The sequence below is a fragment of the Leptodactylus fuscus genome, unplaced genomic scaffold, assembly GCF_031893055.1.
Source record: "Leptodactylus fuscus isolate aLepFus1 unplaced genomic scaffold, aLepFus1.hap2 HAP2_SCAFFOLD_84, whole genome shotgun sequence".
NCBI classification, from domain to species: Eukaryota; Metazoa; Chordata; class Amphibia; order Anura; family Leptodactylidae; genus Leptodactylus; species Leptodactylus fuscus.
Window position 1 is genome coordinate 91,671 of NW_027440882.1, and position 27,283 is coordinate 118,953.

Here is a 27,283-nt window from a genome sequence, read left to right on the forward strand (position 1 = left end):
CGCCCCCTCTTCTCACCCCATAGTGACTACATAGTGATCTGCGCCCCCTCTTCTCACCCCATAGTGACTACATAGTGATCTGTGCCGCCTCTTCTCACCCCATAGTGACTACATAGTGATCTGTGCCCCCTCTTCTCACCCCATAGTGACTACATAGTGATCTGTGCCCCCTCTTCTCACTCCATAGTGACTACATAGTGATCTGCGCCCCCTCTTCTCACCCCATAGTAACTACATAGTGATCTGTGCCCCCTCTTCTCACCCCATAGTGACTACATAGTGATCTCTGCCCCCTCTTCTCACTCCATAGTGACTACATAGTGATCTCTGCCCCCTCTTCTCACCCCATAGTGACTACATAGTGATCTGCGCCCCCTCTTCTCACCCCATAGTGACTACATAGTGATCTGCGCCCCCTCTTCTCACCCCATAGTGACTACATAGTGATCTGTGCCCCCTCTTCTCACCCCATAGTGACTACATAGTGATCTGCGCCCCCTCTTCTCACCCCATAGTGACTACATAGTGATCTGTGCCCCCTCTTCTCACCCCATAGTGACTACATAGTGATCTGCGCCCCCTCTTCTCACCCCATAGTGACTACATAGTGATCTGCGCCCCCTCTTCTCACCCCATAGTAACTACATAGTGATCTGTGCCCCCTCTTCTCACCCCATAGTGACTACATAGTGATCTGTGCCCCCTCTTCTCACTCCATAGTGACTACATAGTGATCTGTGCCCCCTCTTCTCACCCCATAGTAACTACATAGTGATCTCTGCCCCCTCTTCTCACCCCATAGTGACTACATAGTGATCTGTGCCCCCTCTTCTCACCCCATAGTGACTACATAGTGATCTCTGCCCCCTCTTCTCACCCCATAGTGACTACATAGTGATATGCGCCCCCTCTCCTCCCCCCATAGTGACTACATAGTGATCTCTGCCCCCTCTTCTCACCCCATAGTGACTACATAGTGATCTGCGCCCCCTCTTCTCACCCCATAGTGACTACATAGTGATCTGCGCCCCCTCTTCTCACCCCATAGTGACTACATAGTGATCTGCGCCCCCTCTTCTCACCCCATAGTGACTACATAGTGATCTGTGCCCCCTCTTCTCACCCCATAGTGACTACATAGTGATCTGTGCCCCCTCTTCTCACCCCATAGTGACTACATAGTGATCTGTGCCCCCTCTTCTCACCCCCATGGTTATTTGTGTGCCCTCTTGTGGTGATTCCCATTGTGTTATGTAGATGGGTGTATTGGGGTGTCCTTCTTTATCTGATAGTGCTTTTCTGCACCCCACAGGCTTCCACTATTCACCAAGATATATACAGTGCAATGACTGACCACAAAGGAGGAAAAGTGAAAACCCGCCCGGACACTCTCAGGTAATCTTTTTCGCCGCACTTCGGTAATTTCCGCTTGCCAGGACTTTTCATGTTTAGTGACCAGGACAAAAAGATCTTCTGTATTTGTTATGGTTTGTAAGATCTCTGCCCCTTATACCATGGAGTCAGGAGGGTCGGAGTGACAGCACTACCCTATCACTCCAGGTGTTATTGGGGGACGCCTCCAGGTACTAGCGCACAGTAGCCAGTGGGGGGGCATTTACCAGGTACACGAGGGGCAGATTACTGGTCATTAGCTCCTGGTAATGACCATCTATTCCATCATAGGGCCATCAATGCCAGTGACAACAGGGTTCCTCCACCTCCCCAGGCTCCGGCCCCCCAGCTCCCCGGATCTGTGACACAGGTGGATGTGCGAAGCCGTGTGGCGGCCTGGTCAGCGTGGGCGGCAGAGTATGGAGACTGTAAGTGTGTGCGGGGGTAATATTGTGTACTCGCTATATACAGTGTATGAGGGTGATATAGTATTGTGTACTCTCTATATACCCTGTATGGCGGTGATATAGTATTGTGTACTGGCTATATACCCTGTATGGCGGTGATATAATATTGTGTACTCTCTATATACCCTGTATGGCGGTGATATAGTATTGTGTACTGGCTATATACCCTGTATGGCGGTGATATAATATTGTGTACTCGCTATATACAGTGTATGGGGGTGATATAATATTGTGTACTCTCTATATACCTTGTATGGCGGTGATATGGTATTGTGTACTCTCTATATACCCTGTATGGCGGTGATATAATATTGTGTACTCGCTATATACAGTGTATGGGGGTGATATAATATTGTGTACTCTCTATATACCCTGTATGGCGGTGATATAATATTGTGTACTCATTATATACCCTGTATGGCGGTGATATAGTATTGTGTACTCATTATATACCCTGTATGGCGGTGATATAGTATTGTGTACTCTCTATATACAGTGTATGGCGGTGATATAGTATTGTGTACTGGCTATATACAGTGTATGGGGGTGATATAGTATTGTGTACTCGCTATATACCCTGTATGGCGGTGATATAGTATTGTGTACTCGCTATATACCCTGTATGGCGGTGATATAGTATTGTGTACTCTCTATATACCCTGTATGGCGGTGATATAGTATTGTGTACTCTCTATATACCCTTTATGGCTGTGATATAGTATTGTGTACTGGCTATATACCCTGTATGGCGGTGATATAATATTGTGTACTCATTATATACCCTGTATGGCGGTGATATAGTATTGTGTACTCTCTATATACAGTGTATGGCGGTGATATAGTATTGTGTACTGGCTATATACCTTGTATGGCGGTGATATAATATTGTGTACTCATTATATACCCTGTATGGCGGTGATATAGTATTGTGTACTCTCTATATACAGTGTATGGCGGTGATATAGTATTGTGTACTGGCTATATACCCTGTATGGCGGTGATATAGTATTGTGTACTCTCTATATACAGTGTATGGCGGTGATATAGTATTGTGTACTCTCTATATACAGTGTATGGCGGTGATATAGTATTGTGTACTCTCTATATACCCTGTATGGCGGTGATATAGTATTGTGTACTCTCTATATACAGTGTATGGCGGTGATATAATATTGTGTACTCTCTATATACCCTGTATGGCGGTGATATGGTATTGTGTACTGGCTATATACAGTGTATGGCGGTGATATAGTATTGTGTACTCTCTATATACAGTGTATGGGGGTGATATAGTATTGTGTACTGGCTATATACAGTGTATGGCGGTGATATAATATTGTGTACTCGCTATATACAATGTATGGGGGTGATATAGTATTGTGTACTGGCTATATACAGTGTATGGCGGTGATATAGTATTGTGTACTCTCTATATACAGTGTATGGGGGTGATATAGTATTGTGTACTGGCTATATACAGTGTATGGCGGTGATATAATATTGTGTACTCGCTATATACAGTGTATGGGGGTGATATAGTATTGTGTACTGGCTATATACAGTGTATGGCGGTGATATAGTATTGTGTACTCTCTATATACAGTGTATGGGGGTGATATAGTATTGTGTACTGGCTATATACAGTGTATGGCGGTGATATAGTATTGTGTACTCTCTATATACAGTGTATGGCGGTGATATAGTATTGTGTACTCTCTATATACAGTGTATGGGGGTGATATAGTATTGTGTACTCTCTATATACAGTGTATGGCGGTGATATAGTATTGTGTACTCTCTATATACAGTGTATGGCGGTGATATAGTATTGTGTACTCTCTATATACCCTGTATGGTGGTGATATAATATTGTGTACTCGCTATATACAGTGTATGGTGGTGATATAGTATTGTGTACTCTCTATATACCCTGTATGGCGGTGATATGGTATTGTGTACTGGCTATATACAGTGTATGGCGGTGATATAGTATTGTGTACTCTCTATATACAGTGTATGGGGGTGATATAGTATTGTGTACTGGCTATATACAGTGTATGGCGGTGATATAATATTGTGTACTCGCTATATACAATGTATGGCGGTGATATAGTATTGTGTACTCTCTATATACAGTGTATGGGGGTGATATAGTATTGTGTACTGGCTATATACAGTGTATGGCGGTGATATAATATTGTGTACTCGCTATATACAGTGTATGGCGGTGATATAGTATTGTGTACTCTCTATATACCCTGTATGGTGGTGATATAGTATTGTGTACTCGCTATATACCTTGTATGGCTGTGATATAGTATTGTGTACTGGCTATATACAGTGTATGGCGGTGATATAATATTGTGTACTCGCTATATACAGTGTATGGCGGTGATATAGTATTGTGTACTCTCTATATACCCTGTATGGCGGTGATATAATATTGTGTACTGGCTATATACAGTGTATGGCGGTGATATAGTATTGTGTACTCTCTATATACCCTGTATGGCGGTGATATAGTATTGTGCACTCGCTATATACCCTGTATGGCGGTGATATAGTATTGTGTACTCTCTATATACAGTGTATGGCGGTGATATAATATTGTGTACTCTCTATATACAGTGTATGGTGGTGATATAATATTGTGTACTCTATATATACAGTGTATGGCGGTGATATAGTATTGTGTACTCTCTATATACAGTGTATGGTGGTGATATAGTATTGTGTACTGGCTATATACCTTGTATGGCTGTGATATAGTATTGTGTACTGGCTATATACAGTGTATGGCAATGATATAATATTGTGTACTCTCTATATACCCTGTATGGCGGTGATATGGTATTGTGTACTCTCTATATACAGTGTATGGCGGTGATATAGTATTGTGTACTGGCTATATACAGTGTATGGCGGTGATATAATATTGTGTACTCTCTATATACCCTGTATGGCGGTGATATAGTATTGTGTACTCGCTATATACAGTGTATGGTGGTGATATAGTATTGTGTACTCTCTATATACCCTGTATGGTGGTGATATAATATTGTGTACTCGCTATATACAGTGTATGGCGGTGATATAATATTGTCTACTGGCTATATACCATGTATGGCGGTGATATAGTATTGTGTACTCTCTATATACAGTGTATGGCGGTGATATAGTATTGTGTACTCTCTATATACAGTGTATGGCGGTGATATAATATTGTGTACTCTCTATATACCCTGTATGGCGGTGATATAATATTGTGTACTGTCTATATACCCTGTATGGCGGTGATATAATATTGTGTACTCTCTATATACCCTGTATGGCGGTGATATAGTATTGTGTACTCTCTATATACCCTGTATGGCGGTGATATAGTATTGTGTACTCTCTATATACAGTGTATGGCGGTGATATAATATTGTGTACTCTCTATATACCCTGTATGGCGGTGATATAATATTGTGTACTCTCTATATACCCTGTATGGCGGTGATATAATATTGTGTACTCGCTATATACAGTGTATGGCGGTGATATAATATTGTGTACTCTCTATATACCCTGTATGGTGGTGATATAATATTGTGTACTGGCTATATACAGTGTATGGCGGTGATATAGTATTGTGTACTCGCTATATACAGTGTATGGCGGTGATATGGTATTGTGTACTCTCTATATACAGTGTATGGCGGTGCTATAGTATTGTGTACTCGCTATATACAGTGTATGGCGGTGATATAGTATTGTGTACTCATTATATACCCAGTATGGCGTTGATATAGTATTGTGTACTCTCTATATACAGTGTATGGCGGTGATATGGTATTGTGTACTCTCTATATACAGTGTATGGCGGTGATATAGTATTGTGTACTCTCTATATACCCTGTATGGCGGTGATATAGTATTGTGTACTCTCTATATACCCTGTATGGCGGTGATATAGTATTGTGTACTCTCTATATACAGTGTATGGCGGTGATATAGTATTGTGTACTCTCTATATACAGTGTATGGCGGTGATATAGTATTGTGTACTCTCTATATACCCTGTATGGCGGTGATATAGTATTGTGTACTCTCTATATACAGTGTATGGCGGTGATATAGTATTGTGTACTCTCTATATACAGTGTATGGCGGTGATATAGTATTGTGTACTTTCTATATACAGTGTATGGCGGTGATATAGTATTGTGTACTGGCTTTATACCCTGTATGGCGGTGACGTGGCCCTGTGTGCTGTCTCAGTAGTGCAGCCCCCTTCTCTCTGACTCTCTCCTGTGTATTACAGATGACCGCTCCCTGCAGATCTCCGACCTGGAGGACTCTCCGCAGATGGCCGAGGCCCGCATTGATAGAGATGTGGTAATTGTAGACTCTTCTATGCCGTGTACAATGGCTGTGTTTTGGAATCTGCACATGTCAGTGGCCCAGTGTGAGCGTGCACCAATCCTCTGTGCTGTATAATAACACAGTCCTGATTTAGTCCATGTTCACACCTTCAGGCAGGTGAATGCTGCAGATCCTGGGCCCGTCTGCTCAGTGCACTCTCTGGAGGCCGCTCGGACTTATTGTGTGAATTCGCCTTTATTTGTTGTTTTCTCACTTTTTTTGCAGCAAATTCTCAACCACATTCTTGATGATATCGAATTCTTCATCATGAAACTGCAGAAAGCAGCAGAAGCCTTCTCTGAGCTCTCCAAGAGGCGGAAATCCAAGAAGAAAAAGGGTCCTGGAGGTAGGGGGTCAGCTGATGGGATGTGGCCCCTGCAGCCTGTGTGTGGGGTCCTGGAGGTAGGGGGTCACCTGATGGGATGTGGCCCCTGCAGCCTGTGTGTGGGGTCCTGGAGGTAGGGGGTCACCTGATGGGATGTGGCCCCTGCAGCCTGTGTGTGGGGTCCTGGAGGTAGGGGGTCACCTGATGGGTTGTGGCCCCTGCAGCCTGTGTGTGGGGTCCTGGAGGTAGGGGGTCACCTGATGGGTTGTGGCCCCTCCAGCTCTGCAGCCTGTGTGTGGGGTCCTGGAGGTAGGGGATCACCTGATGGGATGTGGCCTCTGCAGCCTGTGTGTGGGGCCCTGGAGGTAGGAGGTCACCTGATGGGTTGTGGCCCCTCCAGCTCTGCAGCCTGTGTGTGGGGTCCTGGAGGTAGGGGATCACCTGATGGGATGTGGCCTCTGCAGCCTGTGTGTGGGGCCCTGGAGGTAGGAGGTCACCTGATGGGATGTGGCCCCTCCTGCTCTGCAGCCTGTGTGTGGGGTCCTGGAGGTAGGGGGTTACCTGATGGGATGTGGTCCCTCCAGCTCTGCAGCCTATGTGTGAGGACCTGGAGGTAGGGGGTCACCTGATGGGTTGTGGCCCCTCCAGCTCTGCAGCCTGTGTGTGGGGTCCTGGAGTATTATATGCTCCATACTGGCCCCCACACAGTATTATATGCTCCATACTGGCCCCCAAACAGTATTATATGTTCCATACTGGCCCCCAAACAGTATTATATGCTCCATACTGGCCCCCACACAGTATTATATGCTCCATACTGGCCCCCACACAGTATTATATGCTTCATACTGGCCCCCACACAGTATTATATGCTCTATACTGGCCCCCACACAGTATTATATGCTCCATATTGGCCCACACACAGTATTATATGCTTCATACTGGCCCCCAAACAGTATTATATGCTCCATACTGTCCCCAAACAGTATTATGTACTCGATAGTGGCCCCCAAACATTATGTGCTCCACAGCAGCCCCCCACACAGTGTTATATGCTCCACAGTGACTCCCCACACAGTATTATATGCTCCACAGTGACTCCCCACACAGAATTATATGCTCCACAGTGGCCCCCACACAGTATTATATGCTCCACAGTGACCCCCACACAGTATTATATGCTCCACAGTGACCCCCACACAGTATTATGTGCTCTACAGTGACCCCCACACAGTATTATATGCTCCGCAGTGGGTCCCACACTGTATTATATGCTTCACAGTGACACCCACACAGTATTATATGCTCTACAGTGGCCCCCACACTGTATTATATGCTCCGCAGGGGCCCCCACACCGTATTATATGCTCCACAGTGGTCCCCACACTGCATTATATGCTCCACAGTGACTCCCCACACAGTATTATATGCTCCACAGTGACCCCCACACAGTATTATATGCTCCACAGTGACCCCCACACAGTATTATATGCTCCACAGTGACCTCCACACAGTATTATATGCTCCACAGTGACCCCCACACAGTATTGTATGCTCCACAGCAGTCTCCACACAGTATTATATGCTCCACAGTGGCACCCACACAGTATTATATGCTCCACAGTGACCCCCACACAGTATTATATGCTCCACAGTGACCCCCCACACTGTATTATATGCTCCACAGTGATCCCCCCACACAGTATTATATGCTCCACAGTGACCCCCCACACACAGTATTATATGCTCCACAGTGGCCCCCACACAGTATTATATGCTCCATACTGGCACCCAAACAGTATTATATGCTCCATACTGGCCCCCACACAGTACTATATGCCCCACAGTGGCCTCCACACAGTATAATATGCTCCACAGTGGCCCTCACACAGTATTATATGCCCCACAGTGGCCCCCACACAGTATATGCTCCACAGTGACCCTCCACACAGTATATTCTCCACAGTGACCCCCCCACAGTATTATACGCTCCACAGTGACCCCCACACAGTATTATATGCTCCACAGTGACCCCCACACAGTATTGTATGCTCCACAGCAGTCTCCACACAGTATTATATGCTCCACAGTGGCACCCACACAGTATTATATGCTCCACAGTGACCCCCACACAGTATTATATGCTCCACAGTGACCCCCCCACACTGTATTATATGCTCCACAGTGATCCCCCCACACAGTATTATATGCTCCGCAGTGGGTCCCACACAGTATTATATGCTCCACAGTGACCCCCCCCACACACAGTATTATATGCTCCACAGTGGCCCCCACACAGTATAATATGCTCCACAGTGGCCCACACACAGTATTATATGCTCCACAGTGACCCCCCCACACAGTATTATATGCTCCACAGTGGCCCCCACACAGTATAATATGCTCCACAGTGGCCCCCACACAGTATAATATGCTCCACAGTGGCCCACACACAGTATTATATGCTCCACAGTGACCCCCCACACACACAGTATTATATGCTCCACAGTGGCCCCCACACAGTATTATATGCTCCATACTGGCACCCAAACAGTATTATATGCTCCATACTGGCCCCCACACAGTACTATATGCCCCACAGTGGCCTCCACACAGTATAATATGCTCCACAGTGGCCCTCACACAGTATTATATGCCCCACAGTGGCCCCCACACAGTATATGCTCCACAGTGACCCTCCACACAGTATATGCTCCACAGTGACCCCCCCACAGTATTATATGCTCCACAGTGGCCCCCACACAGTATTATGTGCTCATTACTTACCCTCACACATCGATCCCGAGTAGCTCCACCCACACATGACATAATCAAAGGTCCTTAAGCTCACTATCATCTACTGGAGGTTGAAGTCTCTCTGTCTTTCAGCACCTAGCAGCCCAGTGGCCCCCCTCAGAAGGTTGGGGCCCCAGCACTTGCCCGAGTTTGCAGGGTGCTGACACCGGCCTTGGTGGTAATGGTTAGGGGTCCTCATGCAGTGCTGTGGTTCAATGGCTGTGGGTCCTTGTCAATTGTTATGGGGTGATGGCCTGGGGTCCTCTTGCACTGCTATAGGCCAATGGCTGGGGGTCCTCATCCATTACTTGGGGGCAATGGCTGTGGTGGGGTCCTTATGCAGTGCTATGGGAGTCCTCTGCTTCCCGGTGAGTTCTAATATTAGATGAATGAATTATGATCACGTGGTCCAATCAGCTATCGGAGTAACCCAGTGATCAGGCAGTAATAGCCCTGTACACCAGGAGACATGGAGAGGGCATGGTCTGAGAACGCTCGGCCCTCGTACTTTCAGAGGAGGACATCACGAGAGGCGGACATCACTAGAGGAGGACATCACTAGAGGAGGACATCACGAGAGGTGGGCATCACTAGAGGAGGACATCACGAGAGGTGGGCATCGCTAGAGGCGGACATCGCTACAGGCGGACATCACTAAAGAAGGGCATCGCGAGAGGAGGAGATCGCTAGAGGTGGGCATCACTAGAGGAGGACATCGCTAGAGGAGGACATCGCTAGAGGTGGGCATCACTAGAGGAGGACATGCCTCATTAAGTGGACATGCCTTAGATTCCATCTAGAGTGGAGAAACCACCATCTAGAGGAGGACATCGCTACAGGCGGACATCGCTAGAGGAGGACATCGCTACAGGCGGACATCACTAGAGGAGGACATCGCTACAGGAGGACATCGCTACAGGTGGACATCACTAGAGGAGGACATGCCTTAGATTCCATCTAGAGTGGAGAAACCACCAGCTAGAGGAGGACATCACTAGAGGAGGACATCGCTAGAGGAGGACATGCCTTAGATTCCATCTAGAGTGGAGAAACCACCAGCTAGAGGAGGACATCGCTACAGGAGGACATCACTAGAGGAGGACATCGCTACAGGAGGACATCACTAGAGGAGGACATCGCTACAGGCGGACATCGCTAGAGGAGCACATCGCTAGAGGTGGGCATCGCTAGAGGAGGACATCGCTAGAGGAGGACATCGCTAGAGGAGGACATCGCTAGAGGAGGACATCACTAGAGGAGGACATGCCTTAGATTCCATCTAGAGTGGAGAAACCACCAGCTAGAGGAGGACATCGCTACAGGCGGACATCACTAGAGGAGGACATCGCTACAGGTGGACATCGCTAGAGGAGGACATCGCTACAGGCGGACATCACTAGAGGAGGACATCGCTACAGGTGGACATCGCTAGAGGAGGACATGCCTTAGATTCCATCTAGAGTGGAGAAACCACCAGCTAGAGGAGGACATCACTAGAGGAGGACATCGCTAGAGGAGGACATCACTACAGGCGGACATCACTAGAGGAGGACATCGCTACAGGCGGACATCACTAGAGGAGGACATCGCTACAGGCGGACATCGCTAGAGGAGGACATGCCTTAGATTCCATCTAGAGTGGAGAAACCACCAGCTAGAGGAGGACATCGCTACAAGCGGACATCGCTAGAGGAGGACATCGCTACAGGCGGACATCACTAGAGGAGGACATCGCTACAGGCGGACATCGCTAGAGGAGGACATCGCTACAGGCGGACATCGCTAGAGGTGGGCATCGCTAGAGGAGGACATCGCTAGAGGAGGACATCGCTAGAGGAGGACATCGCTAGAGGAGGACTGTCACGGAGCAAAGGTATACGTCTTCCTCCGGATGGTCTTTTGAATCAACACGGACGCAAGAGGTCGGGAGACAACAGCAATTTATTGTAATCCACAAAGTTAGTAGCCGGCGGCGGTCACATCAACCGTAATAACAATAAGTCCACAGAAGTCACAATCCAATGATAGCGTTGGTTCCTTGGTCCTGTAACTATATCCTGGCTCTCTGCAGAGCTGTGCACAGGCCGGCTAACACATACTAACTCCAGCTACAACTATATACTAAACTGTTACACCTATATCTGTGGGTGGGAAGGGCTGAGTCACAGATCCTTCCCCCCTCACCTATACCAAGGAGAGCAGACTCCCTGTCTACTATGGACAATGCACCATCCAACATCTTCTTGGAGACACTGATCAGATTATCTCCACCCATTGTCCTCACTGGTCCTCACTAGTTAGAGGTATTTGCATACAATGTGCTAACACACTAGACCCTAATCAGCCAACTACACACTGATGTTTACAACAGGTTAGAGAATACATTCCACATGAAATATATATTACACATTGCCTATTGCCGGACTCTAACCATCCCGTGACAACCCCTCCCCCTCTCAAAACATGTGCATGACACAATTGGCCTACACAGGTAAATTGGGGAATGCACATCAGTCTCTATAGCTCATATGTCCTCCTGCCGGGATAACCCATCTGCGTTCTGGTGTTGGTTCCCTCGGCGGTACTGAATGGTAAAGTTGTAGGTTTGAAGGGCTGGCATCTGGCAGAAAATCCGGTCGATCCATGTTGGCGTCTCTCTGAGCTTGGCTTCGGGTCACTGCTCCCACAAAGTGGCACTGTAGATTTCCAACATCGTTGCCTAACAGAACATCGGCCGGCAGCCCGCTCATCACACCAATTGTGCATCGTTTTGGTCCATAACCATAGTCGAGTTCCACGGTAGCTTTAGGAATACGTCTTTGAGTACCCCCTGCCAACTTGATAGAAATGCCAGGGCCCTCCTCTAGGGCCTCGGGTCGCACAACTCGGGGGTCCGCTACCGTTAGGAAAGCTCCCGAGTCCCGGAATCCAACAACTGTTCGGCCATCCAGTAGGACCTCCTGCAAGTGCTTCCTCTGAAGGTTTGCGGGATGTGTGGCGGAAGGCTGAATCCCATAGACCCCTGGAGGTGGAACAGATGGGTCATTCATGGAGTCATCTGGAAATGGGGCCAAACTTTCTGTCCTAGGGGTGGTTCCCAGGTAGTGAATAGGCCGGGATGCCACGGTGGCCCGTGCCCCCATGTTAACAGGGCAACTAGCTTGCAAATGTCCAGGCCGCCCGCACCCAAAACATCTGCGCTCTAGCATTCTTCCAGTGGGTCGTTGTCTAGGGACAGGGTTGTTCATAGCTGGAGGCCGATGGGCTGGGGCAGGGGTAGAGGGGGAATTGTAATCCTGAGGCCGGACACGAAAGGTGGGTGGCTGGCTGAAGGGTGTCTGGCGGACTGTGGTAGTTTTCCGCTCCTCTGCAAACAACCTCTTCCACTGCGGCTTGATGGTCAGGCCCTCATCTGCAAGGGAAGCAGCTTGCTCCACTGTGGCTGGGTTCCGTTCCAGCACCCACTCACGGATCTCAGCGGGGCACTGGGAAAAGAACTGTTCCTTAAGTATGACTTGGAGGATCTTATCGACTGTGACAGCCTCCTCTCCTTCTAGCCAGCGCTTGCATGCTTGCTTCAACTTGTGGGCGAACATGTGAAAGGAGCTTCCCCCATTGTAAGACAAAGAGCGGAACTGAACTCGGTAGGATTCTGGAGTGACTGCATAATACTTCTGCACCGCTCTTTTAATGGCCTCATAGTCCCGCTGATCACTAGGGTCCATGGCTCTGAGAGCTTCCGCAGCCCCATCTCGTAGGTGCCCCACCAGATACCGGACCCAATCCTTCTCTGGGACTTCCATCAGGCGGCACTGGTGTTCGAAGTCCTGAAAATATCCATCAACATCCCCAGCCGCTTCCTCAAAGGTCTTGAAGTGTTTATGGGAGACATATGGTGGTTCTCTCACTGTTGGGCTGGGGGTCGACGTTTGATTATAATTCCTCGTAGTTATCTCAGCCATTCGCCTTTCATGCGCCATTCTTTCCTTTTCATGCGCCATTCTCTGTTCCTCCTTCTCCGTTTCCTGAGCCCTCTGTAACGCTCTACTCCTTTGCTCTGCAGTTGCTCCTAGCCCCAGCACTGCCAATTCCTCCTCATACAAAACAACCCATCTGCTCTTTTGGGTCTGTACCTGCCACTCCTGTATCTCTCCAGTCTCCTGGGGGCAGCCCTCCTCATGGTCGCTTTGCAGGGTCATCTCCTCCAGTGCCTCGATCAGTTGCTCTTTCGTTCTTCCCTGGTAACTCAGGTTTAGTTCCCGGGCCCTTACTTGTAGACGTGCCATAGTCCAGTTCCTGTATTCTGAGGTTGTGGCTCCATTAATCGCTGGGCTGCTGTAGTCCATCTCGCTGTCCGCTGTTGATCCCACCGCTGCCACCAGTTGTCACGGAGCAAAGGTATACGTCTTCCTCCGGATGGTCTTTTGAATCAACACGGACGCAAGAGGTCGGGAGACAACAGCAATTTATTGTAATCCACAAAGTTAGTAGCCGGCGGCGGTCACATCAACCGTAATAACAATAAGTCCACAGAAGTCACAATCCAATGATAGCGTTGGTTCCTTGGTCCTGTAACTATATCCTGGCTCTCTGCAGAGCTGTGCACAGGCCGGCTAACACATACTAACTCCAGCTACAACTATATACTAAACTGTTACACCTATATCTGTGGGTGGGAAGGGCTGAGTCACAGATCCTTCCCCCCTCACCTATACCAAGGAGAGCAGACTCCCTGTCTACTATGGACAATGCACCATCCAACATCTTCTTGGAGACACTGATCAGATTATCTCCACCCATTGTCCTCACTGGTCCTCACTAGTTAGAGGTATTTGCATACAATGTGCTAACACACTAGACCCTAATCAGCCAACTACACACTGATGTTTACAACAGGTTAGAGAATACATTCCACATGAAATATATATTACACATTGCCTATTGCCGGACTCTAACCATCCCGTGACAAGGACATCACTAGAGGAGGACATGCCTTAGATTCCATCTAGAGTGGAGAAACCACCAGCTAGAGGAGGACATCGCTACAGGCGGACATCACTAGAGGAGGACATCGCTACAGGTGGACATCGCTAGAGGAGGACATCGCTACAGGCGGACATCACTAGAGGAGGACATCGCTACAGGTGGACATCGCTAGAGGAGGACATGCCTTAGATTCCATCTAGAGTGGAGAAACCACCAGCTAGAGGAGGACATCACTAGAGGAGGACATCGCTAGAGGAGGACATCACTACAGGCGGACATCACTAGAGGAGGACATCGCTACAGGCGGACATCACTAGAGGAGGACATCGCTACAGGCGGACATCGCTAGAGGAGGACATGCCTTAGATTCCATCTAGAGTGGAGAAACCACCAGCTAGAGGAGGACATCGCTACAGGCGGACATCGCTAGAGGAGGACATCGCTACAGGCGGACATCGCTACAGGCGGACATCGCTAGAGGAGGACATCGCTAGAGGAGGACATCGCTAGAGGAGGACATCGCTAGAGGAGGACATCGCTAGAGGAGGACATCGCTAGAGGAGGACATGCCTTAGATTCCATCTAGAGTGGAGAAACCACCAGCTAGAGGAGGACATCGCTACAGGAGGACATCGCTAGAGGAGGACATCGCTAGAGGAGGACATCGCTAGAGGAGGACATCACTAGAGGAGGACATGCCTTAGATTCCATCTAGAGTGGAGAAACCACCAGCTAGAGGAGGACATCGCTACAGGAGGACATCACTAGAGGAGGACATCGCTACAGGCGGACATCACTAGAGGAGGACATGCCTTAGATTCCATCTAGAGTGGAGAAACCACCAGCTAGAGGAGGACATCGCTACAGGAGGACATCACTAGAGGCGGACATCGCTAGAGGAGGACATCGCTAGAGGAGGACATCGCTAGAGGAGGACATCACTAGAGGAGGACATCGCTAGAGGAGGACATCGCTAGAGGAGGACATGCCTTAGATTCCATCTAGAGTGGAGAAACCACCAGCTACAGGAGGACATCGCTAGAGGTGGGCATCGCTAGAGGTGGGCATCGCTAGAGGTGGGCATCGCTAGAGGTGGGCATCGCTAGAGGTGGGCATCGCTAGAGGAGGGCATCGCTAGAGGAGGACATCGCTAGAGGAGGACATCACTAGAGGAGGACATCACTAGAGGAGGACATGCCTTAGATTCCATCTAGAGTGGAGAAACCACCAGCTACAGGAGGACATCGCTACAGGAGGACATCACTAGAGGAGGACATCGCTACAGGCGGACATCACTAGAGGAGGACATGCCTCATTAAGCGGACATGCCTTAGATTCCATCTAGAGTGGAGAAACCACCAGTCTTTAGGAAGATGGACTATGAAGGTGTAGTCATACCCTAGAGCTGTGATGGCGAACCTATGACACTCGTTCCAGAGGTGGCACTCAGGGCACCTGATCTGTGGGCACCCATTTGCAGAGCAGATTATACTGGGTGGGGGCCATTTTACAGCAGGTTCTACTGTGTGGGGATCGCTGCGGAGCAAAGTGTACTGTGTGGGGATCGCTGCGGAGCAAAGTGTACTGTGTGGGGATCGCTGCGGAGCAAAGTGTACTGTGTGGGGATCGCTGCGGAGCAAAGTGTACTGTGTGGGGATCGCTGCGGAGCAAAGTGTACTGTGTTGGGACCCGATCACTATTTGGATCTGTTTTCTAGCAGACGTGATAGTACAGGGTGTAATAATATTGGACGGACACTAAAGAACAGATCCTGTGCGATGGAAATGGCGACCATTAATTGGACATGATTAGAGCAGATGGAGAGACCTTCACCTTCTCCAAGTTGTTTTGCATCATTGAAAGCTCAGTAAAGCCCCATTCACACAGCCGTATATTGCCGGTCCATAATTGTCCACACTTGTAGATCCGCACAGTCTTAAGGCTAAGTCGCCGTACATTAATGGGTTTTGGATTGCAGTTTGGGCACTCGGTCTCTAGAAGGTTTGCCATCACTGCCCTAGAGTGTAGAAGGGGTGGCTCACATGCAGGTGGGGCCGTTCTCGTCCATTTTGTGGGTTGGGCCTATATATGCGGAGCCTTTCTTGTACATCATGAGCTCCATGGCTGATGTGACCCATGTGATGAAGTCAATGTTAACATGACTCCCATTTCCTTTAGAGGGCGTTCTAACTCTCCGTGCCAAGCCCCCGCCTCAGGAGGAGTTTGTAGACTGTCTCCAGAAGTTCAAACATGGCTTCAACCTTCTGGTAAGTGACTGCATAAACTTCTCCTAGGTCACATGAGGGGCAGATGTCCCATAAACGTGACTGATACAGTTTAGTTAGTATCATGTGGAGTGATTGGGTCTGCCTGTGAGCCCGCACTGTGCTTCCCCTGCCCCTCGCGCTCCCCTGCCCCTCGCGCTCCCCTGCCCCAATTCTGAGGGTTTGATGGATTTTTACTTTCTTACAGGCCAAATTGAAGTCCCATATTCAGAACCCAAGTGCCGCAGAGCTGATGCACTTTCTATTCACCCCGCTGAGTATGGTAAGCGGGGGACGTCTATATGATTTATCTGTATTGTAGAGGAGTATGATAAGCGGGGGACGTCTATATGATTTATCTGTATTGTAGAGGAGTATGATAAGCGGGGGACGTCTATATGATTTATCTGTATTGTAGAGGAGTATGATAAGCGGGGGACGTCTATGTGATCTATCTGTATTGTAGAGGAGTATGATAAGCGGGGGACGTCTATATGAGCTATCCGTATTGTAGAGGAGTATGATAAGCGGGGGACGTCTATATGATTTATCTGTATTGTAGAGGAGTATGATAAGCGGGGGACGTCTATATGATTTATCTGTATTGTAGAGGAGTATGATAAGCGGGGGACGTCTATATGAGCTATCCGTATTGTAGAGGAGTATGATAAGCGGGGACGTCTATGTGATCTATCTGTATTGTAGAGGAGTATGATAAGCGGGGGACGTCTATATGATTTATCTGTATTGTAGAGGAGTATGATAAGCGGGGGACGTCTATATGATCTATCTGTATTGTAGAGGAGTATGATAAGCGGGGGACGTCTATGTGATCTATCTGTATTGTAGAGGAGAATGATAAGCGGGGGACGTCTATATGAGCTATCCGTATTGTAGAGGAGTATGATAAGCGGGGGACGTCTATATGATTTATCTGTATTGTAGAGGAGTATGATAAGCGGGGGACGTCTATATGATTTATCTGTATTGTAGAGGAGTATGATAAGCGGGGGACGTCTATGTGATCTATCTGTATTGTAGAGGAGAATGATAAGCGGGGGACGTCTATATGAGCTATCCGTATTGTAGAGGAGTATGATAAGCGGGGGACGTCTATGTGATTTATCTGTATTGTAGAGGAGTATGATAAGCGGGGACGTCTGTGATCTATCTGTATTGTAGAGGAGTATGATAAGCGGGGGACGTCTATGTGATCTACCTGTATTGTAGAGGAGTATGATAAGCGGGGGACGTCTATATGATCTATCTGTATTGTAGAGGAGTATGATAAGCGGGGGACGTCTATATGATTTATCTGTATTGTAGAGGAGTATGATAAGCGGGGGACGTCTATGTGATCTATCTGTATTGTAGAGGATTATGATAAGCGGGGGACGTCTATATGATTTATCTGTATTGTAGAGGGGTATGATAAGCGGGGGACGTCTATATGATCTATCTGTATTGTAGAGGAGTATGATAAGCGGGGGACCTCTATATGATTTATCTGTATTGTAGAGGGGTATGATAAGCGGGGGACGTCTATATGATCTATCTGTATTGTAGAGGAGTATGATAAGCGGGGGACGTCTATGTGATCTATCTGTATTGTAGAGGGGTATGATAAGCGGGGGACCTCTATATGATCTATCTGTATTGTAGAGGGGTATGATAAGCGGGGGACCTCTATATGATCTATCTGTATTGTAGAGGGGTATGATAAGCGGGGGACGTCTATATTAGCTATCCGTATTGTAGAGGAGTATGATAAGCGGAGGACCTCTATATGATTTATCTGTATTGTAGAGGGGTATGATAAGCGGGGGACGTCTATGTGATCTATCTGTATTGTAGAGGAGTATGATAAGCGGGGGACGTCTATATGATCTATCTGTATTGTAGAGGAGTATGATAAGCGGGGGACCTCTATATGATTTATCTGTATTGTAGAGGGGTATTATAAGCGGGGGACGTCTATGTGATCTATCTGTATTGTAGAGGAGTATGATAAGCGGGGGACGTCTATGTGATCTATCTGTATTGTAGAGGAGTATGATAAGCGGGGGACGTCTATGTGATCTATCTGTATTGTAGAGGAGTATGATAAGCGGGGGACGTCTATATGATTTATCTGTATTGTAGAGGAGTATGATAAGCGGGGGACGTCTATATGATCTATCTGTATTGTAGAGGAGTATGATAAGCGGGGGACGTCTATATGAGCTATCCGTATTGTAGAGGAGTATGATAAGCGGGGGACGTCTATATGATCTATCTGTATTGTAGAGGAGTATGATAAGCGGGGGACGTCTATATGATTTATCTGTGTTGTCTGTACATTTGGTCCAGTATTAGATTTGATGGTTCCATATTCTGTAGATGGTGGAGGCCACGGGAGGTCCTGAGCTTGCACAAAGTGTCCTGAGCCCACTCCTTGTTAAAGATGCCATTGATTTCCTGAATTTTGTGCTGAACAATGAGGAGAAGATCCTGTGGCTTTCACTAGGGGACTCATGGAGTAAATCCAGGTAATGATCTGCTCCACCATGAACACTCCATAGATATTCCATCGTCCTTGATCCATCCTTAATAACTTACCTCTTTCCATAGGGTGGAGTGGCCTAAAGACCAGTTCATCCCACCATACGTCCCACGGTTCAGGAATGGCTGGGAGCCGCCCATTTTAAATTTGGGAAATGTTCCTAAAGTTGTAGAACAAAATCAGATGGTAGATTTACAGTCACATCCACCTGAACCAAAGCAGGAAAGCAAAAATTTACCGTCAGAGGTGAGTAAGACTCTGCCTGATGCAGGGGAGGGGGCTGTGATGAGTGGCGGGGTGCAGTCTCCCAATCTTCATCTGTCTGCCAAACCTGCCACTCAAGTCTAAAGGGCAGAGAGCAAAGAACAGCAGATGCCACAAACTGCAGGATAACTGTCATACCGCCATATAGAGGTCAGATACCAGGTGTATACTACCACTATACAAGCACTATTCTACCAAGTAATACCGCCATATAGAGGTCAGATACCAGGTGTATACTACCACTATACAAGCACTATTCTACCAAGTAATACCGCCATATAGAGGTCAGATACCAGGTGTATACTACCACTATACAAGCACTATTCTACCAAGTAATACCGCCATATAGAGGTCAGATACCAGGTGTATACTACCACTATACAAGCACTATTCTACCAAGTAATACCGCCATATAGAGGTCAGATACCAGGTGTATACTACCACTATACAAGCACTATTCTACCAAGTAAGGGTGCATGCACACTACGTAACGCCGGGCGTGTATGAGAGCCGTACACGCCGGCATTACAGCAGACTGCCGAACACTTCCCATTCACTTCAATGGGAGCGCTCGTAACAGCGGCGTTTACGAGCGCTCCCATTGAAGTGAATGGGAAGTGTTCGGCAGCCCTGCTGTAACGCCGGCGTGTACGGCTCTCATACACGCCCGGCGTTACGTAGTGTGCATGCACCCTAATACCGCCATATAGAGGTCAGATACCAGGTGTATACTACCACTATACAAGCACTATTCTACCAAGTAATACCGCCATATAGAGGTCAGATACCAGGTGTATACTACCACTATACAAGCACTATTCTATCCAGTAATACCGCCATATAGAGGTCAGATACCAGGTATATACTACCACTATACAAGCACTATTCTATCCAGTAATACCGCCATATAGAGGTCAGATACCAGGTATATACTACCACTATACAAGCACTATTCTACCAAGTAATACCGCCATATAGAGGTCAGATACCAGGTGTGCACTGCCTAGGCTCCTGCTTTTCTATAGTATATCAGCATTTTCCCACCCCCTCTTCCCCCTAGAGGCCGCAGCAATATCACACACTGTCAGCAGCATTATTGTCCCCCCCTCTCCCTACTGTCAGCAGCATTATTGTCCCCCCTCCCCCTACTGTCAGCAGCATTATTGTCCCCCCTCCCCCTACTGTCAGCAGCATTATTGTCCCCCCCTCCCCCTACTGTCAGCAGCATTATTGTCCCCCCCTCCCCCTACTGTCAGCAGCATTATTGTCCTCCCCCCTCCCCCTACTGTCAGCCGCATTATTGTACCCCCCCCCCACTGTCAGCAGCATTATTGCCCCCCCTAATGTCAGCAGCATTATTGTCCTCCCCCTTCCCCCTACTGTCAGCAGCATTATTGTCCCCCCCTACTGTCAGCAGCATTATTGTCCCTCCCTACTGTCAGCAGCATTATTGTCCTCCCCTACTGTCAGCAGCATTATTGTCCCCCCCCTACTGTCAGCAGCATTATTGTCCTCTCCCCTCCCCCCACTGTCAGCAGCATTATTGTCCCTCCCTTCCCCTACTGTCAGCAGCATTATTGTCCTTCCCCTCCCCCCACTGTCAGCTGCATTATTGTACCCCCCATTGTCAGCAGCATTATTGCCCCCCTAATGTCAGCAGCATTATTGTCCCCCCCTACTGTCAGCAGCATTATTGTCCTCCCCTACTGTCAGCAGCATTATTGCCCCCCCCCTACTGTCAGCAGCATTATTGTCCTCCCCCCTCCCCCTACTGTCAGCAGCATTATTGTCCCCCCTACTGTCGGCAGCATTATTGTCCCCCCCTACTGTCAGCAGCATTATTGTCCTCCCCCCTCCCCCTACTGTCAGCAGCATTATTGTCCCCCCTACTGTCAGCAGCATTATTGACCCCCCCTACTGTCAGCAGCATTATTGTCCCCCCTACTGTCAGCAGCATTATTGTCCCCCCCCCCACTGTCAGCAGCATTATTGTCACCCCCTCCTGTCAGGAGCATTATTGTCTTCCCCTCTACCTACTGTCAGCAACATTATTGTCCTCCCTCCCCCTACTGTCAGCAGCATTATTGTCCCCCCCTACTGTCAGCAGCATTATTGTCCCCCCCCTACTGTCAGCAGCATTATTGTCCCCTCCTACTGTCAGCAGCATTATTGTCCCCTCCTACTGTCAGCAGCATTATTGTCCCCCCCCTCCCCCTACTGTCAGCAGCTTTATTGCCCCCCCTACTGTCAGCAGCATTATTGTCCCCCCTACTGTCAGCAGCATTATTGTCCCCCCCTACTGTCAGGAGCATTATTGTCCTCCCCCCTCCCCCCTACTGTCAGCAGCATTATTGTCCCCCCTACTGTCAGCAGCATTATTGTCCCCCCCTACTGTCAGCAGCATTATTGTCCCCTCCTACTGTCAGCAGCATTATTGTCCCCTCCTACTGTCAGCAGCATTATTGTCCCCTCCTACTGTCAGCAGCATTATTGTCCCCTCCTACTGTCAGCAGCATTATTGTCCCCCCCTCCCCCTACTGTCAGCAGCTTTATTGCCCCCCCTACTGTCAGCAGCATTATTGTCCCCCCTACTGTCAGCAGCATTATTGCCCCCCCTACTGTCAGGAGCATTATTGTCCTTCCCCCTCCCCCCTACTGTCAGCAGCATTATTGTCCCCCCTACTGTCAGCAGCATTATTGTCCCCCCCCTACTGTCAGCAGCATTATTGTCCTCCCCCCTCCCCCTACTGTCAGCAGCATTATTGTCCCCCCTACTGTCAGCAGCATTATTGTCCCCCCTACTGTCAGCAGCATTATTGTCCCCCCCCCCACTGTCAGCAGCATTATTGTCACCCCCTCCCCCTACTGTCAGGAGCATTATTGTCTTCCCCTCTACCTACTGTCAGCAACATTATTGTCCCCCCTCCCCCTACTGTCAGCAGCATTATTGTCCCCTCCTACTGTCAGCAGCATTATTGTCTTCCCCTCTACCTACTGTCAGCAACATTATTGTCCCCCCTCCCCCTACTGTCAGCAGCATTATTGTCCCCCCCTACTGTCAGCAGCATTATTGTCCCCTCCTACTGTCAGCAGTATTATTGTCCCCCCTCCCCCTACTGTCAGCAGCATTATTGTCCCCCCTCCCCCTACTGTCAGCAGCTTTATTGCCCCCCCTACTGTCAGCAGCATTATTGTCCCCCCCTACTGTCAGCAGCATTATTGTCCCCCCCTACTGTCAGGAGCATTATTGTCCCCCCCTACTGTCAGCAGCATTATTGTCCCCCCTCCCCCTACTGTCAGCAGCTTTATTGCCCCCCTACTGTCAGCAGCATTATTGTCCCCCCCTACTGTCAGGAGCATTATTGTCCCCCCCTACTGTCAGCAGCATTATTGTCCCCCCTCCCCCTACTGTCAGCAGCATTATTGTCCCCCCCTCCCCCTACTGTCAGCAGCTTTATTGTCCTCCCCTACTACCACATGTTATCATGATAGCTGCATATGTCCCCCACCTCTGCAAAAATGTTTTTCTGTTTGTTATATCTACATGCTGTGACCCCTCCTCGTGTCCTACAACCAAGTCGGCTGTATTATTATTATTATTATTATTATTATTATTATTATTATTAACATCAATCCGCACAGAGAATTAAATGATCCTGCAGTGTGTCTGTGTTTCTTTCTTTTTCGTTGCTCTGATTCCTAGGATTTCTCTATCTGCCATGAGCTTCTATGTGTTTCTCTCTTGTTATATACTACTGTACCATCTATGAAACTGTATCACTGAAATTTCCCCATTGTGGGACTATTAAAGGATTATCTTATCTTATCTTACTATCAGCAGCATTATTGTCCCCCCCCTACTGTCAACAGCATTATTGTCCTCCCCCCCTCCCCCTACTGTCAGCAGCATTATTGTCCCCCCCTACTGTCAACAGCATTATTGTCCTCCCCCCTCCCCCTACTGTCAGCAGCATTATTGTCCCCCCCTACTGTCAGCAGCATTATTGTCCCCCCCTACTGTCAGCAGCATTATTGTCCCCCCCTACTGTCAGCAGCATTATTGTCCCCCCTACTGTCAGCAGCATTATTGTCCCCCCTACTGTCAGCAGCATTGTTGTCCTCCCCCCCTGCCCCTACTGTCAGCAGCATTATTGTCCCCCCCTACTGTCAGCAGCATTATTGTCCTCCCCTACTGTCAGCAGCATTATTGTCCCCCCCCCTCCCCCTACTGTCAGCAGCATTATTGTCCCCCCCTACTGTCAGCAGCATTATTGCCCCCCCTACTGTCAGCAGCATTATTATCCTCCCCCCTCCCCCTACTGTCAGCAGCATTGTCCCCCCTACTGTCAGCAGCATTATTGTCCCCCCCACTGTCAGCAGCATTATTGTCCCCTCCCTACTGTCAGCAGCATTATTGCCCCCCCCTACTGTCAGCAGCATTATTATCCTCCCCCTCCCCCTACTGTCAGCAGCATTATTGTCCTCCCCCTCCCCCTACTGTCAGCAGCATTATTGTCCCCCCCTACTGTCAGCAGCATTATTGCCCCCCCTACTGTCAGCAGCATTATTGCCCCCCCCTACTGTCAGCAGCATTATTGCCCCCCCTACTGTCAGCAGCATTATTGCCCCCCTACTGTCAGCAGCATTATTGTCCTCCCCTCCCCCCTACTGTCAGCAGCATTATTGTCCCCCCTACTGTCAGCAGCATTATTGCCCCCCCCTACTGTCAGCAGCATTATTGCCCCCCTACTGTCAGCAGCATTATTGTCCTCCCCCCTCCCCTACTGTCAGCAGCATTATTGTCCCTCCTCCTCCCTACTGTCAGCAGCATTATTGTCCCTCCCCTACTGTCAGCAGCATTATTGTCCCCCTCCCTCCTACTGTCAGCAGCATTATTGTCCCCCCCTACTGTCAGCAGCATTATTGTCCCCCCCCCCTACTGTCAGCAGCATTGTTGTCCTCCCCCCTGCCCCTACTGTCAGCTCAATTATTGTCCCCCCCTACTGTCAGCAGCATTATTGTCCCCCCTCCCTCTACTGTCAGCAGCATTATTGTCCCCCCACTGTCAGCAGCATTATTGTCCCCCCCTACTGTCAGCAGCATTATTGTCCCCCCCCTACTGTCAGCAGCATTATTGTCCCCCCCTCCCCCTACTGTCAGCAGCATTATTGTCCCCCCCTACTGTCAGCAGCATTATTGTCCCCCCCTACTGTCAGCAGCATTATTGTCCCCCCCCCTACTGTCAGCAGCATTATTGTCCCCCCCTACTGTCAGCAGCATTATTGTCCCCCCCTACTGTCAGCAGCATTATTGTCCCCCCCTCCCCTACTGTCAGCAGCATTATTGTCCCTCCTCCCCCTACTGTCAGCAGCATTATTGTCCCCTCCTACTGTCAGCAGCATTATTGTCCCCCCCCTCCCCCTACTGTCAGCAGCATTATTGTCCCCCCCTACTGTCAGCAGCATTATTGCCCCCCCCTACTGTCAGCAGCATTATTGCCCCCCCTACTGTCAGCAGCATTATTATCCTCCCCCTCCCCCTACTGTCAGCAGCATTATTGTCCTCCCTCCTCCCCCTACTGTCAGCAGCATTATTGTCCCCCCTACTGTCAGCAGCATTATTGCCCCCCCTACTGTCAGCAGCATTATTGCCCCCTACTGTCAGCAGCAATATTGTCCTCCCCCTCCCCATACTGTCAGCAGCATTATTGTCCCTCCTCCCCCTACTGTCAGCAGCATTATTGTCCTCCCCTACTGTCAGCAGCATTATTGTCCCCCTCCCTCCTACTGTCAGCAGCATTATTGTCCCCCCCTACTGTCAGCAGCATTATTGTCCCCCCCCCTACTGTCAGCAGCATTGTTGTCCTCCCCCCCTGCCCCTACTGTCAGCTCAATTATTGTCCCCCCCTACTGTCAGCAGCATTATTGTCCCCCCTCCCACTACTGTCAGCAGCATTATTGTCCCCCCACCACTGTCAGCAGCATTATTGTCCCCCCCTACTGTCAGCAGCATTATTGTCCCCCCCCTACTGTCAGCAGCATTATTGTCCTCCCCCTCCCCCTACTGTCAGCAGCATTATTGTCCCCCCCTACTGTCAGCAGCATTATTGTCCCTCCTACTGTCAGCAGCATTATTGTCCCCCCCCCTCCCCCTACTGTCAGCAGCATTATTGCCCCCCCTACTGTCAGCAGCATTATTATCCTCCCCCCTCCCCCTACTGTCAGCAGCATTATTGTCCCCCCTACTGTCAGCAGCATTATTGTCCTCCCCCTCCCCCTACTGTCAGCAGCATTATTGTCCCCCCTACTGTCAGCAGCATTATTGTCCTCCCTACTGTCAGCAGCATTATTGTCCCCCCTCCCCCTACTGTCAGCAGCATTATTGTCCCCCCCTACTGTCAGCAGCATTATTGCCCCCCTACTGTCAGCAGCATTATTATCCTCCCCCTCCCCCTACTGTCAGCAGCATTGTCCACCCCCTACTGTCAGCAGCATTATTGTCCCCCCCACTGTCAGCAGCATTATTGTCCCCCCCTACTGTCAGCAGCATTATTGCCCCCCCTACTGTCAGCAGCATTATTATCCTCCACCCTCCCCCTACTGTCAGCAGCATTATTGTCCCCCCTACTGTCAGCAGCATTATTGTCCTCCCCCTCCTGTCAGCAGCATTATTGTCCCCCCTACTGTCAGCAGCATTATTGTCCCCCCTACTGTCAGCAGCATTATTGTCCCTCCCTACTGTCCAGCAGCATTATTGCCCCCCCTACTGTCAGCAGCATTATTGCCCCCCTACTGTCAGCAGCATTATTGTCCTCCCCCTCCCCCTACTGTCAGCAGCATTATTGTCCCCCCTACTGTCAGCAGCATTATTGCCCCCCCTACTGTCAGCAGCATTATTGCCCCCCTACTGTCAGCAGCATTATTGTCCCTCCCCCTCCCCTACTGTCAGCAGCATTATTGTCCCTCCTCCCCCTACTGTCAGCAGCATTATTGTCCTCCCCTACTGTCAGCAGCATTATTGTCCCCCTCCCCCTACTGTCAGCAGCATTATTGTCCCCCCCTACTGTCAGCAGCATTATTGTCCCCCTCCCCCTACTGTCAGCAGCATTATTGTCCCCCCCCTACTGTCAGCAGCATTATTGTCCCCCCTACTGTCAGCAGCATTGTTGTCCTGCCCCCTGCCCCTACTGTCAGCTCAATTATTGTCCCCCCCTACTGTCAGCAGCATTATTGTCCCCCCACTGTCAGCAGCATTATTGTCCCCCCCCTACTGTCAGCAGCATTATTGTCCCCCCCCCTACTGTCAGCAGCATTGTTGTCCCCCCTCCCCCTACTGTCAGCAGCATTATTGTCCCCCCCTACTTTCAGCAGCATTATTGTCCCCCCCCTACTGTCAGCAGCATTATTGTCCCCCCCTACTGTCAGCAGCATATTGTCCCCCCCTACTGTCAGCAGCATTATTGTCCCCCCCTGCTGTCAGCAGCATTATTGTCCCCCCCCTCCCCCTACTGTCAGCAGCATTATTGTCCCTCCTCCCCCTACTGTCAGCAGCATTATTGTCCCCTCCTACTGTCAGCAGCATTATTGTCCCCCCCTCCCCCTACTGTCAGCAGCATTATTGTCCCCCCCTCCCCCCACTATCAGCAGCATTATTGTCCCCCCCTACTGTCAGCAGCATTATTTCCCCCCCCCTACTGTCAGCAGCATTGTTGTCCCCCCCCCTCCCCCTACTGTCAGCCAGCATTATTGTCCCCCCCCTACTGTCAGCAGCATTATTGTCCCCCCCCTACTGTCAGCAGCATTATTGCCCCCCCTCTCCCCCTACCCGTCAGCAGCATTAT

At 49.2% G+C, this 27,283-nt stretch overlaps 1 protein-coding gene across 5 annotated transcripts in view; it reads left to right on the forward strand.

The window, feature by feature from the left end:
- Positions 1-27,283, forward strand: part of EPS8 (EGFR pathway substrate 8, signaling adaptor) — a 100,665-nt gene that overhangs the window by 18,341 nt on the left and 55,041 nt on the right. For all 5 annotated transcript variants that reach the window (XM_075262050.1, XM_075262051.1, XM_075262052.1 and 2 more), the window contains 8 exons: positions 1,313-1,395; positions 1,684-1,820; positions 6,166-6,239; positions 6,492-6,612; positions 16,552-16,640; positions 16,846-16,920; positions 19,017-19,165; positions 19,248-19,425. In XM_075262050.1, coding sequence (XP_075118151.1) covers positions 1,313-1,395; positions 1,684-1,820; positions 6,166-6,239; positions 6,492-6,612; positions 16,552-16,640; positions 16,846-16,920; positions 19,017-19,165; positions 19,248-19,425 — 906 coding nt within the window. The remainder of the gene's footprint in view (positions 1-1,312; positions 1,396-1,683; positions 1,821-6,165; positions 6,240-6,491; positions 6,613-16,551; positions 16,641-16,845; positions 16,921-19,016; positions 19,166-19,247; positions 19,426-27,283) is intronic.